The sequence below is a fragment of the Pan paniscus genome, chromosome 1 (assembly GCF_029289425.2).
Source record: "Pan paniscus chromosome 1, NHGRI_mPanPan1-v2.0_pri, whole genome shotgun sequence".
NCBI lineage: Eukaryota > Metazoa > Chordata > Mammalia > Primates > Hominidae > Pan > Pan paniscus.
Window position 1 is genome coordinate 56975569 of NC_073249.2, and position 18846 is coordinate 56994414.

General features: G+C 39.6%; 1 protein-coding gene and 1 pseudogene across 1 annotated transcript; both read right to left on the reverse strand.

Annotated features, from left to right (window-relative positions):
* Positions 1–417: 417 nt before the first annotated feature.
* On the reverse strand, positions 418–7584 carry RGS2 (regulator of G protein signaling 2). Its single transcript, XM_003820595.5, has 5 exons — positions 3518–7584; positions 2433–2534; positions 2269–2330; positions 1553–1719; positions 418–1291 (listed from the first exon to the last, which is right to left on the reverse strand). Exons 1-5 carry the CDS (start codon positions 3625–3627, stop codon positions 1097–1099), a joined length of 636 nt encoding a protein of 211 aa, XP_003820643.1. The 5' UTR covers positions 3628–7584; the 3' UTR covers positions 418–1096.
* A 3996-nt stretch (positions 7585–11580) lies between these two features.
* LOC100973197 (integrin beta-1-binding protein 1-like) lies at positions 11581–12268 on the reverse strand (annotated as a pseudogene).
* Between the last annotated feature and the right edge of the window lie 6578 nt (positions 12269–18846).

Genomic DNA, 18846 nt, shown 5'->3' on the forward strand with positions numbered 1-18846 from the left:
AGTAAATAAAGATAGGCCTACATTGACCTTATTTGGCTTCTTTCTTCATTTGAGAAGCTTAATTATGTGAATAATTTTTGTGCTTGTCTCCATTACATTTACTTCTCATATTTAGCCGGTACTTAGATACTCACAGAAGGCTTTAGATCGGCGTTTCATTAACAAGCTTGATTTTTTTTAAGATTAGAAAGCATAAATGCAGTGGTTCTAAGGATGTGACTTCCTTAGGTCTGCATAATGCTTATAGGTTTTAAAAAAAGAATTATCTGTCTACAACTATCATTTCTCAGTTCTGAAGACTGTCAGTTCTCACTGGGCAGGCACAAGAACTGAAATGTCTTTTACTATAAAGATGTTTTCCCTTTATCTGCCACATTTCCAGTTATCAAAAATAAAATCACATCTATACTCCAAGTGTTCAATATTATTTATCAAAATAAATTTATTAAAAGTATTCAAAGACCACTTCAAAGTGTAGCTGCCTTCAAGACAGATTTTTGGCACTCATAACGGACACTGCAGTTTTCAACACCATAGCACTCATTCTATTTCACACATCATTTTTAACAAAGCAAACACGGACCATTTCAGTTTTAGCATTACATGAGACAACAGTACTGATGATCTGTGGTCATAAGAACTTCAATACCCTTGCACATAGTAAACACTTCACTGTTACTGAATCCTAAACTAAAACTACTATGTGGTAACATGGATCGATTTAGGGAAAGATGTACAACCAGCTACCTAAGGCCACATAATCCCAGATCTATTGATTTTAAATGCTTTTGGACCAACAGTATTACATTGTCTCTTTCATCATCTTACATTCCTGCTTTTCAGAGTGAGACACCACGTTCAGACCACCTATTCCCTTCTTGCGTTCTGTACACAGTGAGGGAAGCTGTTCTGATACCAGCTTCTCCTAGTCAGTTACTGGCTTCCTGATTCACTACCCAACTTTGAATCAATAGTTCTGAGTGATGTTTCCTGAACACCCAGGCTGAATTCAAGGTCAGTCTTTATGGCAGGTCACAGTCCTTCCCCTCAGGAAAAAGAATGAAATGTCCTCCATTTCTGGGCTCCCTTTTACATTTCATGTAGCATGAGGCTCTGTGGTGATTTGTGGCTTTTTACACAAGTCCTGGTAGAATTCTGACTCCAAGAAACGGGGATAAGAGTTGTTCTCCATCAAGCTGTATACCCTTTTCTGGGCAGTTGTAAAGCAGCCACTTGTAGCTTCTTGTATATTCTGGGCAATCAGAGTTTTGGTTTGAAAATCTATGTTTATCTGAAATAAAACAAAAAAGTTGTTTATTTGGTATTCAGAGTTAAAGATTAAAATTTAGTATTTGAAAACAAAAAATAAAAATTATAATGTGTGATTAGCTTTACTAGCTAAGTCACAGGAGAACTTTAACATAACTGAAAGCTACAACATGGAGGGACTTTTTACCCCTCCTTCTAGCCCTGCTTTGTCCTTGATTATTTTGTTTCACTTTTGTGCTAAAGATGTCCAGATTGTGCTGAAATTAGGAACTTGTTTCCTTACCTCTTTTGGAGCTTCCTTTTCTATGAAGTCAGTATATATTTTCCTTGCTTTTGAGGACAGCTTTTGGGGTGATTTGGTTTTTTTGAAGTCTTCACAGGCCAGCCAGAATTCAATATTTTCTTCACAGAATTCCGACTTTAAAAAAGCCCTGAATGCAGCAAGACCATCTGAAGGGGGAAGAAAAGAAAGCATGCAGAATGTGAAGAACTGAGAGACCAAATGATTCCTTATGTTTCTCCTATCCCTCACATTTTAATTATTTCTAAATGAATTTTCTAGATTTCGCTCAAACCTGTAATTCTCAAAATTTAGCTTTTTAAAGACTAAGATACCAGTAGGCAAAAGGCTTATGTTGGCACTCTGCTGCAAAAATATAAGTACTTTGCTGTCAATGCAAAGTAAATATTTATAGGGGAGCCATAAATTCTCTGGGAACTAAGCCTCTTGAAAACATTGTATGCAATGGAAAAACTGACTCAACCTTAACTATAAGCAACTGCCACTTTAATTTGTTTAGGCTGATTTTCTTCCCCACCTGGAGAGAATATATGCATTTATTTGTTAAACCCTGGGAAATAAAGGAGAGAAAAGCAGGCTTTATCCTATAGTGACTGCAGTCTAATCCCCCTCAGGCAAGCTGCTCTTTTGTTAGGTGGACGCAGCCTTTCCAGGCTTTTGCGATGTTAGCAATGGCTCAAATTCAAGAGTTAACTTACATTTGCTGGCTAGCAGCTCGTCAAATGCTTCTGACCACAGCTGTGCTTCCTCAGGAGAAGGCCTGCAAGAGAGGTTCTGTATGTTAGCTTACGCACATCAGAGTTCCCCTTTTCAGTTCAGCAGCTAACTATTGATATTTGCAAGCACAGGATTCTCAACTTACTTGATGAAAGCTTGCTGTTTGCTTTTTTTGCCGGTTTTGGGCTTCCCAGGAGTAGAGGAATTTTGCAAGAAGTAGCTCAAACGGGTCTTCCAATCTTTTAAACTAAAACAAAAAATTAAAAAGATAATTACTAAGTAGCAACACTTGAATATGCTACTGCAGCTGAACGCATTTTTACCAAATAAAGTCACCCAGTAACTAGAGACAAACCGCATAAGGCAAAGCAAGAACTCTTCAAATAACAGTCTTATCCACCTAACATTTAAACCTCATGTACTGAGCAGTTTCGTCCATTAATCTGACCGTATCTACTAGTTTTACAACTAAGGGCAGGGCTACCTAGAATCACTAGGGTATTTTAAAGAATTGTTAATGAATTTAGTTCAAAAGGCAGACACTATTTCTGGCTCACAAAGGGCATCAGTTTGTTTGCAAGGTTAATTACAATTCCGAGACGTTTTGCACTTTAATGAAAAGGACAGACATGGAACTGTCTGGAGCCGGCCCACGTTTCTCTCTTTAGAGCAGGAGGTTCTGGACCACGCCAGAGACTGTACAAAGAGGTGGGTGACTCCCCTGCACTCTTCCTTCCCCACCTACGACACTTCTTTTAAGCAGACGCTGCATAACAATTATTTGTTCCACATTCGGACTGGGTGAGATCTGCTCTATAATTAAAAAACAAAACTGGATTTTAAACGACTATATTCAGAACCAGCAAGAGCATCACCTTCCAGTAGCTGTGTAAGCTGATGAGAACTCATCATGCAACGTATGAATGCTGGGGACGCGCTTCAGCCGCAGGATTCTGATGTCATTTTGAATGCAGGAGGACAAAAAGCCAACCCGCAATTTCTTAGCGCATCAACCACCGCCCTCATATCAACTGTCTCCCTCGGTTCTTAAACTGTACCCGAGCATCACCCAGATTTAACCTTACTTAACAAATTGACCTTTTCGATTTTTTTTTTCCCTGCAGAGGCTCAGGCTAGTTTCCTAACGTCAAAGGCAGCCCGAAAGTACCGCGTTTGCAGCTCGCAGTGTGGGGCAGGGGGTGGCGGGAGAGGGAAGAAAGCCATACTCACAGGGTCCGTTTCATCTTTTCCCGCTTCTCCTCGCTCTTGTGGCCGCTGCCTGCGCTCTTGTCCATGGGTCTGCAGTCGTGTTGAACAGCCAAGAACATAGCACTTTGCATTATCGTTCTCCCGCTGGAGCCCCGGCTGTTTGCGGCTGGGCGTGCGTCGCAGCATTTATAAGAGGCCTCGGCGTGGGGGCGGGGCCTCGCGGCTCCGGCCCCGCCTCAAGAGGACGCGGATTGGTCGGCTGCAGACGGGCACGGGGATGGGGTCAGCGCCCGCCGGCGGCAGTCACGGCTGCTGCCGAAGGGTCTCGAAGCCGGGGCGCTGCTGACGTCTGCGGCCCCGGCTTCTTGCGCACTCGGGCCACATAGCAGCGGCCAGCTGGGGCAGGTGTGGGAGCAGATGGAGAGTCTTCAGTGTGGGCCGCTGCGCACGACCTTTTGCTGAAGCGTGGCGGCCGGGCGGGCTCGAGGGCTTTGCGACGGAGGGAGGGAGCCGAAGTTGGCGGCGGCCCGGCGGGGGCGCCGGCGCTCCCTCACCCACCCTGACGGTCTCCCCAGCCCGAGGCCAGAGCGGCGATTCCCTGGCAGGAGGAGGTCGCCCGCCACGAGGCCGGAGTGCAGTGGCCTGATTTCGAATGAAGAGTGGGATTTTTCTTCCTTTTTTGAGCGCGTTCCCTGACCCCGGGCCTCATTTCTTGTTTGCTGTCCTGCTGTAGGACTCATTCGACACCCCCTGGTCTGTGAACTGAGGCAACGGGGAGACCCTCGCCCGTTTCTCTCTGCCACTTAACTTAAGGAAGGAGTAACCTGAAACGTTGATTGCCCAGGGGCAGGGTGGGATCTGCTCTGCAGCTTGCTGGGGCGTCTTGGAACACTTTGAGAATGAACATTAGGGATTGAACAAGAGAAAGTGACTTTATCAGAAGACAGTGCTTTAATTGGGTTTGCATTTTTGATCACTACTAGGCACGTGGCTGGGTCTGTCTATAGGGTCATTCCTCAGGAGTCCTTGGTCACATCTCCTGCCAAAATAGAAATCACAGATTTCCTTATGGTGGGAGAGAAAGCTGCAGACATAGAGATTTCATAGCTGTAATGCACCAGAATCAGTGAGTTCAAGGAGTCAGGATTTCCTCATGAGTTATTCTTGTTGATTTAGGATTTACCAGAACATTTAATAACTGGCAAAAAGTAGGGGGGAGAATGAGTTAACAGTTTCCTTGATTAAGTTTTATTTGTTAATTCTTCAAGTATCATCTCTACTCCTGAAGGTTTTAAAACGACTTGATTGGTAAAGACAAATAGATTACCTCAACCACAAAATGAGTTGATTTCGGATAATATTACCAGAACTAGCCAGTGAAATGTTTAAGCGGCTTTGCAACCAAGCTGCAGATATTCTCTCTACTTTGTATTCGACTTCTTAAAAGAAAATTGGAAATAATTAATATATTCTTATGGTGAGCTGCCAGTAGTTGGAGCTCCAAGTTTGACTTGGAGGGCAAAACCTGCAGTTATTATTTAAGACAACAGTTGTGGACTTTATTGTGGAAAGGAAAATCGTGTAGATTTCAGTAATAGATACTTTGAAACATGCTTGTTAACTCTAGGAATGCCATTTTTTCTTAAGCATATGCTCTTCCTCTCCTATACTTTGCATAATAGTCCTACATCTATTTTCACTTTCTGATGACTCAATACGTATTTATCAGCTGTCTGTAATACGCAGACACTTGCTTTTTCTCACCACTGTAAACCTCAATATATTTTATACTTAGAACCTTAGATGTTAGAATTTACTCATAGTTAAATTCGCTGGCAGGCCAGGAGTTCTGACAAAGAGGCAGCAGAGAGAGAGAACTGGAGTTCTGACAAAGAGGCAGCAGAGAGAGAGAGAGCTGGACTTCTGTCAGGAGACCCAGTTAGAGCCTGGGCTTACCCAGTAAATGCTAAGTAACTGTTGGGACACTAGCTTCACACCTCTTTGAGTCCCAGTTTCTCATCTGTAATAAGAGTAACATGTATTTTCTTGCCAGCCTCATAGGATATTATGTGACTCTTACATGAAAGGTCTTTTCTAAGCTCTAAAGTACTGTACGGAAGTTTATTACTGATTTGCATATGTGTGGCAAAAGGAAATGTTCAGATCATAGCTGTTCAAGATGGAAAAAATCGTACGAGGATTAACTCAGACGTAATTAGGTTATAAATATGTAGGTACTATTAAATATCAAGATGTTTCAATTTGTAGGTACACAAATACACAAGATACACAAATTTGTAGAAGATCAAGCTCATTATAGATATTTAATAAATGCTCACTGGATAATACGTAGGAAAAATAAGGAAACTGATTAACATTTCAACTTTTCAGGCTGGGTATTGTGGTTCATGCTGGAAATCCCAGCACTTTGGGAGGCTGAAGCAGGTGGAAGGCTTGAGCTCAGAAGTTCGAGGTTCAAGCATTCAAGTTACAGTGAGCTATGATTGTGCCATTGCACTCCAACCTGAGTGATAGAGTGAGACCCTGTCTCTTAAAATAATAATAATAATTAATTACACTTTTCAGATATCTCCAAGCCAAGGAAGTTTAATCATCTCAATATATTAATGAAAGTGAATATACATGTACCTGCATAAGCAACTGGTTTAAATATAGATTATTCTTGATGTTTTTGTGTTTAATATAATTCTTTGCTTTTTTCATAAACCTTCCAGATCAGTGACTGATGTTAGGTGGCAGAAAATTAATTTTTCTCTGAAAATTATGTGGTTGGTTAATAAATCTGGATATAAATCAACTTGTAATTTTTGTATCTATATGTAATTTTAAGAGTTAAGGCAGTACCTGCTATAGAAACCTTTTCCTCAAAAACTTGCCATGTTAATGTCTTTTAAAAGACAGGCCAATATATGTATATTTACATATACATGTAATATATGTGACATGAATATATACATCATATATTTCACGCATATATGTAATATGTATTACATGTATATTTACATATGCATTACATATATTTACGTATATATAGGTAAAACAAAAGCTGGAATCTTTGATGACTTCCCTTTTTGTTGTTGCAACTGGCTTTTAGGTAAACAGAATTGCTCCACATAAAGATGACACGTATTTTCCATCCTGTGGTAGAGGAAGAAACAATGCAGTGGGTTGTAAAAGTTGCACAGCAAAACCTCAGTTTGAGAGTGGCTGATAACCTAACCATACATTTTCTGTGTTGAACCTACCATGCCCTCTACTGGAGAGATTGATTGAACAGATTAGTGGTGGAGGTTTTCCAGATAATTTATGAACTTTCTATATTTTTTTAAAAGTTTATAGAAGAAGGCAAAGAAAAAATACAAGTTTCTTGCATAATGTATCTGAGATTCTTGTATTATATATCTTGCGTGTCTTAAATTATGAAGAGTAAAAATTTCCCCTGTCATACTTCTCCCTTCTGCTCCCACTGTATGCTAACCATTATTAATAAAAGTTATTAATTCCTATTCCTATTAACTAAAAATATTTATATAAAATAACTCGCCTACTTAAGCTTTAGAAATGTGAAAGCCATTGGATGCTGTGGCTCACGCCTGTAATCACAGCAGTTTGGAAGGCCAAGGAAGGAGGCTTGCTTGGGCCCAGGAGTTCAAGACCAGCTTTGGCAGCATAGCTAGACCCCGTCTGTACAAAAATATATTTAAAAAAATTACCTACGCATGGTAGCATGCACCTGTAGCCCCGTCTACTCAGTCAGTTGAAGTGGGAGGATTGCTTGAGCCCAGGGACTTTGAGGCTACAGTGAGCCATGATGGTGCCACTGCCCTCTAGCCTGGGTGACAGAGGGAGACCCTGCCTCTTAAAAAAAATAAATTAATTAAAAATAAAGAAATAAATAAATAAAAATAGGAAATTTAGGAACCAAGATACTTGCTTTTAAAAACACAAAAGTATCATTCTATGTATTATTCTGTGCTTTGCTTTTTTCAGTTAGTAAGATATTTTAGTTTCCAAATTTCTAAGAGCTGTAAACCTATCGTTTACCTTATGAAATGTTAAGTAGGTGGGTTAGTTAAAAAAAAAAAAAAAGGAAAAAATCAGGAAGTTACATGCTATATGGTGATGAGTAATTGGAAAAAATGAAAACTTTTATTACCCTAGTTGTTGAATATATTTAAAGAAGTATAATGCCTGTCTTTAAAAAATTTTTTTGTCCTATTTAACTTTAGTTGGTGAAATATTCTTTTAACAGAATGAAAATATGACCTCATGAGATTTTGTACTATACTCCTTAACCCCTGATATGATCTGAGATTTAAAAATTATGATTAATTTTTGAGAATGTAATTTTCATACCCAGAAGCTGAGAGAAAATGAGTGTTTTGGTCAGAAATGAATCACAGGTTAAACCTAATACTTGACATGTATTATAGCTAAGTTAATAATTTTACCAATCCTTGTATTGATAATTCCAGTTAGTGTAATTCCATGGTTCTGTCTTAAATTTGTACCAAGTATATGCCAAGTATATGATATGGAGTATGTGATTCTTCCAATGCAGGCAGGTCCTGCTTAAATTTAATAGCCCCCTCTTTACAAAAACATCTAGATGCCCTTCATAAAGCAACAACAGGAGCATCATGAAGTTTTTTTTTTTTTTCCTAAAAAAATACTAATGTATATTGAAATACCTTGGATAGATTGTTGTAGCTATTAGGTCTGTAAGGTAAAGGACTGTAAGTATGAGGTCTGAGTAAGGGAATTGTTGTGTGTTCCTGCTGCTACACTCTTTTTGTGCATGGAATACCAGGGGAGAATAGGTGATATAAATACTGTCTTATAAAATAGGTTACATAGTTGGCATATTGTCTATGAGTTAAAGCTAGGAATTTCTTTTTTGGTGTTTTTTTTGACTGAGATTTTAATTTCTGTCCCTGGAATTTTGCCAAACCATTGGAGTGTCAAGTGTCCTATTGACTACTTTTTTGAAATTTGGGGATATTAAGTTAACAAAATATAAAATTTTAAATATCTATATGATAATAGTCACAAAGTCTTTTTTAAAAGTCTGAAGAAAGCCATTTTTCATCTAGTAAATAAGGAATCCGTTTACATTAGTATTTCTTTTTCACTATACTGATGACTATTCCTATGTAGAGAGCATTAATCCATTTTAGACATTGGTTTTCACAGGTTTTTATTCATGGACTATTTCCTAATAACCTAAAACCTTGTGGATTTCTCTCCCAAACACATTTTTGAAACAAAAATTCCAAAATCTCAACAGAATTAATTTAAAAAAATAATGCTTTTAAGAGATGTCTGTAGGCCTTGACACAATTGCTATGTGGCACTAGTCCCCTCAAAAGTTCCCAGTTTCAAAAGACAGAATAATTTTGCAGTTCTTTTCATGAAGTACCCTTAGGAGAGTGGGATGGCTAGAGGGGTTGTCCATAATTGGGATATTTGCTTTTTGTTCCTAGTTTCTGCCCTAATTTACTTAGAACTCAGGCATATTGTTTAGCTTTCTTATGCTTAAGCTACTTATCTTTCAGGCACAAGTAGTTATAGCACTCTTCCTTTGTAGGAATTTAAAAGAAAACAATACTGGAAATGTCCTGGACAGCTTGGTAGATGATAGTACATAGTTCTCAGGACTGGCCTTGAGCTAAACTTTGTAGTAGGACTAGTTTCTTCTAGGTGACTCTTTTGTCCGTTTTTCTGTCTTGCTCCTATGCAGGACCCTCATTGTTTTTGGGGGTTCTGTTTGTTTATGAAGTTTCCTGGTGGTCCTCTTGGGCCCTTCCAAATGCTCCTCTGGGCACATCAGCAATGTAAGGTTACTTTTTAATTTAAAGAGTATTTTTGTAGAGCAGATTACAGCACATTTGAGAGGAAGGTACAGAGGTAGCGCATATGTCTTCTGCTCCCATACATACATAACCTCCCCATTACTAATATCCGACAGCTGATAAACTTATATTGACACATCATTACCACCCAGAGTCCATAGTTGACATTAGGGTTTGTTCTTGGTGTTGTACATTCTGTGGGTTTAGACAAATTTATAATGGCATGTATCCACCATTATAACATCATAGTATTTTCACTCTGCCCTAAAAATTCTCTGTGCTCTGCCCATTCCTCCCTCCCTCCCCCATAACTCTATAACCCCTAGCAACCACCAATTTTCTGTTTTCTGTCTCCATAGTTTTGCCTTTTCCAGAGTGTTATAGTTGGAATCATACAATATGTAGCCTTTTCAGATTGGCTTCTTTCATTTAGTAATATGCATTTATGTTTCCTCCATGTCTTTTCAGGGCTTAATAGCTCATTTCTTTTTAGTGCTGAATAATATTCCATTGTCTAGATGTACCACAGTTTATCCACTCACCTACTGAAGGACATCTTGGTTGCTTCCAAGTTTTGACAAATATGAATAATGCTGGTATAAACATTCATGTGCAGGTTTTTGTGTGGGCACAAGTTTTCAACTCCTTTGGGCAGATATTAAAGGGCATAATTGCTCAATCATAAGGTAAGAGTATGATTAGTTTCATGAGAAACCACCAACCACTTCCAAAGTGGCTGTACCATGTTGCATTCCCACCAGCAACAAATGGGAATTCCTGTTGTTGCATATCCTTTTTGGCATTTGCTGTAGTCAGTGTTCTGGATTTTGGCCATTTTAACAGGTGTGTATTGGTATCTCATTGTTGTTTCATTTTGCATTTCTCTAATGACATATGATGTAGAGTATCTTTTCACATGCTTATTTGCCATATGTATTATCTTGGGTGAGATGTCTGGTATGTTCTTTGGCCCATTTTTTAGTTGAATTGTTTGTTTTCTTATTGTTGAGTTTTAAGAATTCTTTGTGTATTTTGGATTACAGGTTTTTTAGAATCAGATACCCCCTTTGCAAGTATCTTCTCCCAATCTGTGGCTTGTCTTTCCACTACACTGATGTTGTCTTTTGCAGAACAGAGATTTTTTTTTTTTAAATTTTAATGAAGTCCAGTTTATCAATTCTTTCTTTCATGGACTGGATCTTGATGTGATATTCATTTTCATATCCAAGGTCATCTAGATTTTCTCCTTGGCGATTCTCTTCTAGGAATTTATAGTTTTGCATTTTACATTTAGGCTGGTGATCCATTTTGAGTTATTTTTCTGAATGAAGTTACTTTCCCAAATATTTATGTTCTTCCTCAAAAATGTTTTGGAAATGTACAGCTCTTTACATGTTAATCTTTTAATCTTTTTTTGTAGGCTTCTTCACTATCTTTACAGAGTGAATTATCTCCACGTTAGATATTTGGTGAAAACATTTCTTTTTCTCAGTGCACTGTAGGAAGGACTTAAAGTTGCCACTGGAGCTTTTGTCTCTCCCTCTCTGACTGCATTTCCCCCCATTTCTGATTGTAGTGAAGATTTCTCACTTGGAGACTTATAATTTTTCAGTGCGTCAACTATTTTATCTCCTTCAGTTAATTTACAGTGAACATCTGGTTAAGAGTTTCTAAAATAAATTTGAAAACAAGCCCAGCTGAAGCCAGGATAGCCACTTGGCCTAGCCCAGCCTAGATGAGCTGTATTTAACTACACAACATTAGTCATATTTTTTCAGAATTCTTTTGGATTTATTTTTACAAGTACCCATACTCTGATGCATCCATTATATCTAATTTCAGGATTCCACTGTTCATGTTTTCTTCTTCATCAACAGCAGGCTGATCTGTCATCTTTAGCAAATGGTGGATCTGACTTTATCATTTAAAACTTATTCCATATGCACTACTTTTTTTAAACTTTATTTTCCTGATTACTAAGTTTGCTCATCTTTCTATCCACTCTTTAGCTTCTTTTTTTCCCACTGTTTAATACAAAACATCTTATTATAAAAACAAATGATCAATATTTTATTTATTGCATTTTCTTAAGAAAATCCAGAAAAGGGATCACTTCATATTTCCATAATAGTACAACATTGCATATTAAAAAAACTGTTTTGAACACAGCTGAACTTTCAGATAAATTGACTTTCACTTGATTTGCAGGATTCAACATTTCTCAGATGTTAATACAGATAGAAAGTGGCAGATAGAACTTTTCAAATTGCTTATGTTTGTTCCAGCCGGTTGCACTGATGAACCCACAGGCTGTATTCATCACTGCTTGCATCTGTGTTCTTCAGAGCCAATAAGTGTTTTTCCACCCCAGACCATCTTCATAACACACCATCCAGATGATTAAATATAGAACATGCCTATACAAAATATCATACTGATCTGATGTTGATACTTGTATTATATTTGGAAACTCCCATTATAAATTTTTCCTCCAGAGGAACAAGAGGCAACTTTTCATCTTGCTGGGCAACATCTATATAATTTATCAGGTCTAGTGGCCCTTTAAGACATCTTCTCTCAGAGAGTTTCAGTGTCTTAATGGCACCAACATATTTTATTTGAAATTCTGCACACGTATTTGAATTATTGTTGCTTTATTCTGAGCTCTTGGTGGAATCTGTATTGAGGCTGGCCACAGGGCTGGACTATGAAAGGCCCCCAAGGCTAGAATCTACAGACTTGCTCTTAGTACTGATTTCACCACTTTGGGAACTGCTACTACGGTGTCTGTTTTTTCTTTTTTTTCCTTTCCAAAACATTTTTCACCATAGCTTCATCTAGAGAATATCACCGTAGAATCAAATATTATTTTATTATCTTCAAAGGTTCTAAAGACAGGTCTGCACAGATAGCTTCCTTTCATTCTAATGCAGTCAGTTCTTTTTATGGAAACAATGTACATCAACGCCAAGCATAGGCAGAGGGCCGCCTATGCTGCTGTTAGAGTCAGAGCACTCCAAACCTCCTTAGTTTCTTGTGAAGACAGTTTTATACTTCTCATAATATAGGAATTTTCATCTGAAGCATCTCCTCAGTGCTGTCTGAAGTTGTTCTTCAGTCTTCTGATATATTTTGAAGGCTGTTGGCTTGTAGCTACTTGAAATTCAATGTGTCTTTAATGCATTGTCTATTATTTTGCTTGATAAATCTTCTGGATATTTCTTGTAATGTCAGGTTCAACTTGTTCTAAATGTTCAGGTCACTCTTTGCTAAGTCCTTTTCTAAAAGAATGTATTCTAAGTCCAAGCAAAGAGTTGGAGATTTTCAGCTCTTTTTTAATGCCTTCCAGTTTTTCCATTTCCGATAGTTTGTTTTTGAGCATGGATTCCATTAAAGTTAATTCAAGGCCTTCATGTTATTTTTGAATAAGGTTAAATGTGTAAAAAATTTGAAAGTATTTCCTCTAGAAGAACAGAAACATCAGTGGCTAGTTCTTTGTCTTTACTTGCATAAGATAGGCCTTTAATTATTAAAAATCTGACCATAAGTAACACCATCTTCCACAGCAATCCATGGGTATCAGGATCTGGTTGAAAGTCCTCTGGCAGGGCTGCCACTGGCTGGCACAGTGTCCCCTAGAACCACTGCAACACTGAGCATCACGGCTATGAACAGACCCTCTGTGATCCCCTAGGCTGTTGTGAGGCACTTCAGTTTGTCAGGTCTCGTGGACCATCATAGAGCACCAGAGAGTATTCTGCCTGGAACCAAATCAGTGCCTGGTAGATTTCAGTGGAGGTGAGAGAGAAAGAATAAATACAGTAAATTACTGGCTAATTCTTCTCCTTCAATTTTTTTTTTTTTTTTTTTTTTTTTTAGGGACAGGGTCTTGCTATGTTGCCCAGGCTGGAGTGCAATGGCTATTCCCAAGTACCATCATAGCATACTACAACCTCAAACTAGGCTCAAACAATCCTCCCACCTCAGCTTCCTGAGTAACTAGGAGGAGGTTTGCACCCCTGCACCTGGCTTCTCTTTCTCTTAAATAAACTTTTCTTTTTGTGGCCCTGGATCATTTTAGCCACAGAGCACCAAAAACTTCTTATTCTCAGAGCCTCTTCATGTCTGGCTGGCCTTGACTATTCACAGAGAGGGCAGAACACAAGTGGGGAAAAGATTATGGAGGACCCTACAAAGGATTTCAACTTACTTCACCAATTATGCCTTTAAAAACAAAGGAAGAAATGGCCGGGAGCAGTGGCTCATGCCTGTAATCCCAGCACTTTGGGAGGACAAGGCAGGCAGATCATCTGAGGTCAAGAGTTCGAGACCAGCCTGGCCAACATGGTCAAACCCCATCTCTACTAAAAATAAAAAATTAGCCAGGTATGGTGGCATGCACCTGTAGACCCAGCTACTTGGGAGGCTGAGGCAGGAGAATTGTTTGAACGTGGGAGGCAGAGGTTGCAGTGAGCCAAGATCGCACCACTGCACTCCATCCTGGGCAATAGAGTGAGACTCTGTCTCAAAAAACAAACAAACAAACAAACAAAAAAAAAAACAAAGGAAGAAATAAGTTGGAATTTTAAAAAGTTTTCACACCTCCAGACTGTACTGTCCAATTATGAGCCAGGAAAACTCAATTTTCTCAAACTCTTTTTGCATGTGGTGAAATGTTTGATGATGCAGAAGCCCTTCAAGATATTTCTTTTCAGAATGATCATCTTTGAGGGTATTAGATGCTGATGCAGCTTTCCTCACAGGGGCTGATCCCTAGGAAGTGGGGGACCCAGGCTTTGTTCAGCTGAATTTAACAACTCAGTCTTGGCCAGGCTTGGTAACTCACACCTGTAATCCCAGTACTTTGGAAGGCCAAGGTGGGAGGCTTGCTTGAGCCCAGGAGTTCTAGATCAGGCTGGGCAACATAGCGAGACCCTGTCTCTACAAACAAACAAACAAACAAATGAAAATTAGCTGGGCACAGTGATGTTTTCCCATGGTACTAGCTATTCTGAGGCTGAGATGGAAGGATCGCTTGAGCCCAGGGGTTTGAGACCTCAGTGAACTATGATTGTGTCACTGCACTTTAGCCTGGGCAACAGAGTGAGACCCTGTCTCTAAAAATCACTTTATCAGGCCATTCTTGCATTGCTATAAATAATTACCTGAGACTAGGGTAATTTATAAGAGGTTTAATTGGCTTATGGTTCTGCAGGCCGTACAGGAAGCATAGCACTGCGACTGCTTATGGTGATGTCTTGGGAGCTTTTACTTATGGCAGAAGGCAAAGTGGGAGCTTGCACGTCACGCGGTCAAAGCAGGAACAAGAGGGAGAGGGAGGGAGGGGAGGTTCCACATATTTTTAAACGATTGGATCTTCTAAGAACTAAGTCACTATGGTGAGGACAGCACCAAGCCATGAGAGATCTGCCCCCATGATCGAAATACCTTCCACCAGGCCCTACCTCCAACACTGGGGATTATATTTCAATAGGAGATTTGGAGGGCACATCCAAGCTATATCACACACACCATCTCATTGACAACAAATTGGTAGGAATTTTTAAAATTCCATTTATTTCTACCTTCTTCTTTTTTTTCTTGGAGACAGCATCTGGCTCTGTCACCCAGGCTGGAGTGCAGTGGCACGTTCATGGCTCACTTCAGCCTCAACTTCCTATGGTCAGGTGATCCTCCCTCCTCAGCCTCCTGAGCAGCTGTGACCGTAGGTGTAAGCCTCCACACCTGGCTAAATTTTTTGAGTTTTAGTAGAGACAAGGTCTTGCTATGTCACCTAGGCTAGTCTTGAACTCCTGAGCTCAAGGGTCCTCCTGCCTCAGTCTCCCAAAGTGCTGGGATTACAGATGTGAGCCACTGTGCCCAGCTCTTCCTTCATTTTAAAAGGTGAAATTGGTGAAGTAAGTTGCAACTCTTTGTGGGGCCCACTGGTTTTGGCAAGGCCAGGCTGGGCTGGGCTGTATGGCTCTGCAGGTCTGGCTGAGCTCCCTCATGTGTGCTGAGGTCAGCTGATATGGGCAAGTGCAGCTCCAGCCTTGGCTCTGGCCCACATATTTCTTACCCTTGTCTTATAACCTGTGTTATAAGCCTGGTCTTTTCTGCCCATGGTAACGGCAGATGCACCAGAGAGTCACTGGGGAGCAGTTATCCAATCTACATTTTCAAAAGTTCACCCTGACTGTGAGATGTCAAAGCCTCATTTGATTGCCTTTTCATGAAGTCATGATCCTCAGGGGGCCTGTAGGTTTTCTGAAAGTAGGATATAGAACAGGAGCTGATATAGTCACCAATTTCTTCTGTTTATATGGCTCACTTCAGCAGCCACTGTCAAGAAAAGCTGGGATACTTGAGCTGACAGAGATGAGATCACAATAAACGCCAACCCAGAGATGGCTACACATGTATTCTGAAATGACTGCACTCTGTTGACCAGGTTAGGAGTGACCCTCCACAGCACATACTGTCCTATGGGCAAAGCCACAACTTAGGTGTCCAAGATGCTGATGCAGCAAGGCCTAGTGCTGAGTAACTGCAGGATTCCAGGGAACTCTTCATAGCTATAGGCCTCAGTTTCTTCTTTAAAGAGGAGGAAATGTGTGAATAGAATCCATATCCTGAATCAGTGGGGTTCAAGCTGGTGTGAATACTTCATCTTTGGAAGGGCTGAGATACTTTTTCTAGTATGTTTTATTTTATTTTTATTGATTGTAGAGTTTTCCTGAAAGAATAAATCAACACTGATGTCAAGATAGCAAGGAATGATGGACCAAGTCTTTCCAAAACCTATTACCTTGCCAAAAGCTGATAAGCCATTACGTCTTGTCCTGAAATACCAGCAGCAATTAAGAGCTCCAGAATTTCAGCCAACATGACATTTTATTTTTTATTTTCTCATTTCCATATCTGAGGTGGACAGCTCCTGGCTGTCCTGTCTCTTGGGGAACACCATGATTCCTTCCTGGGCTGGCAGATGACTGATAAAACGTAAAGAGTGTCTGGAGGAAGTTGTCTATGCTTTGTGAAGCCCCTTTTTAATTTATTTACTTTTTCTTATTTTTTCATTTTTTAATAACTTGTTTTTCCCACATGACTTCTATCCTTCTGATCCCCCCTTTTTTTTAAAAAAATAAATATTAGGGTTTCTTTTTGCCATGTAGCATATAAATAGACCTCCTTAATAGACTGCTCTTTGATTTGAAAGAGAGAAGCAGTCAAGAACACAGGTTCATGAAAATAAGGAAGTGTGTTTGTGAGTATATGTGTTTTGGGGGAGGGTAGAGAAGAGGATAAGTGATGATGGTTATGAGAATTTAAAGGCTTAGCAGAGCTGTGAGTTTAAGGTGGTCAGGAAAATTTTCTCCATAGGTCTCTTATGTCTAAGCCAGGAAATGTTTCTAGAAATTTCTTTCTATTTGGGAAGAGGTTGTCTCCCTTCAATCTTCCATTTCCAAAAAAAAAAAAAAAAAAAAAAAAACAAAAAAAAGAAGGTAGAAATAAGTGGAATTTTTTAAATTCCTATAATTTGTTGTCAATGAGACGGTGTGTGTGATAGTTTGGATGTGCCCTCCAAATCTCATGTTGAGATATAATCTTATTTGTCGCTCAATTGTTGAAGTTCCTTAGATGTCTTCTCTTTTTGTTCTGCAGATTTACTATCCATTCCCATAAATTCAGGTGTGATCTGTATACTGACGAATCCTTGTGCTGATCTCTGCTCATCTCAGACCCTTACAGCTCACTGTCCTAACTTGATTCACTTAGATGACAAAAAGGCAGTTCAAAAGAAAAACCCCACAGCATTTAGCATTTCCTATTCTTGCCCCTAAATCTGTTTCTTTGCCTTTGTTCTGTGTCTCAGTGAATGGTACCACACCTGAGACAAAAAAAGGGAGGGAGAGAGTAGTCACCTTTGAATCCTACCCTCTCCTAATCCCATATTGAATCTATCCTGCTTATTTCTGCCCATTATACAAATTTAAAACTTTGTAAAAAAAGTTATATTTCTTTTTACAATTTTTTTTTAAATTAAAAAAATATTTTTTGAGACAGAGTCTCCTTCTGTCACCCAGGCTGGAGTGCAGTGGCACAATCACTGCTCACTGCAGTCCTGGGCTCAAGCCATCCTCCCACCTTAGCCTGTGGAGTAGCTGGGACTTCAGGTGCATGCCACCACACCTGGCTAATTAAAAAAAAATATTGTTTTAGATATGGGGTCTCACTATGTTGTCCAGGCTGAATTTTACTCTTAAATATAAACTTCTCCTTCTCTCCACTTCCATTTTCACTTTTCTAATTCTGTCCTTATCTCTGTTATGAATTGAAGCAAGACTTCTAATCTTCATCTTTTTTTTCTAAATTATGTATTTTTCAGTCAGTATGATTTTACTAAAACACTTATCATTGTTCCTTTTCTTCTTAAAACCACTAATGGCTTTTCATTGCCCTTAAGTTCTAAATTCCTTAATTTGAATTACAAAAGTCTTTATATCTGGCCCCTGAATGCCTTCCCAGCCTTATCTTTTAGTGCCTCTGCCTTGATCTCTATGCTATTATCCTATTAAATTGTTTTAGTTCCTTCTACATGCCGTGCTTCCTGTTCCTCTGTCTTGGACCTTTTTCTTATTCATCCCATTCTTCATCTAACTTCTATATTATTCATACTCCTTCAGGTATTGCTTAAATAAACTTTCTCTCCTGGAGACTTTTCCTCCCTCCACTAACACATCTGAGTGAGATGCCTCTCCTACATGTTCTCACAGCACCTAACAATTCTCACAGCACCTATCAATTTATTTACCGTAATGAATTGCAATTGCCTAGTGTCTTGTCAGTACCTCTGACTACACTGTTAGTTACTGTGTTTATTTTTGTATGTTGGCACATACACAGAGGATACTCAGCCATTGCTGAGGGAATGGATGGATGACAGTGTTACAAACTCAGTTCAGTTGCTCACTGCTTGCAGAGTCCAATTAACAAGAGGGAGGTCTGGTATAAAGAAAGTGACTTTTTATTCCAAAGCTAGCTCGGGGAAGAAGTACAGGCTTCCTGCCTTAAGGGTACTGCTTTGTCTTTGGAGCAGAAAGTGGGTGTCAGGCCTCTGAGCCCAAGCTAAGCCATCATATCCCCTGTGACCTGCATGTATACATCCAGATGGCCTGAAGTAACTGACGAATCACAAAAGAAGTGAAAATGACCTGTTCCTTGTGAAATTTCTTCTCCTGGCTCATCCTGGCTTAAAAGCTCCCCCACTGAGGACCTTGTGACCCCCACCCCTACCAGCCAGAGAACAACTCCCTTTGACTGTAATTTTCCACTACCTACCCAAATCCTATAAAATGGCCCCACCCCTATCTCCCTTCACTGACTTTCTTTTCGGACTCAGCCCACCTGTGCCCAGGTGATTAAAAAGCTTTATTGTTCACACAAAGCCTGTTTGGTGGTCTCTTCACATGGACA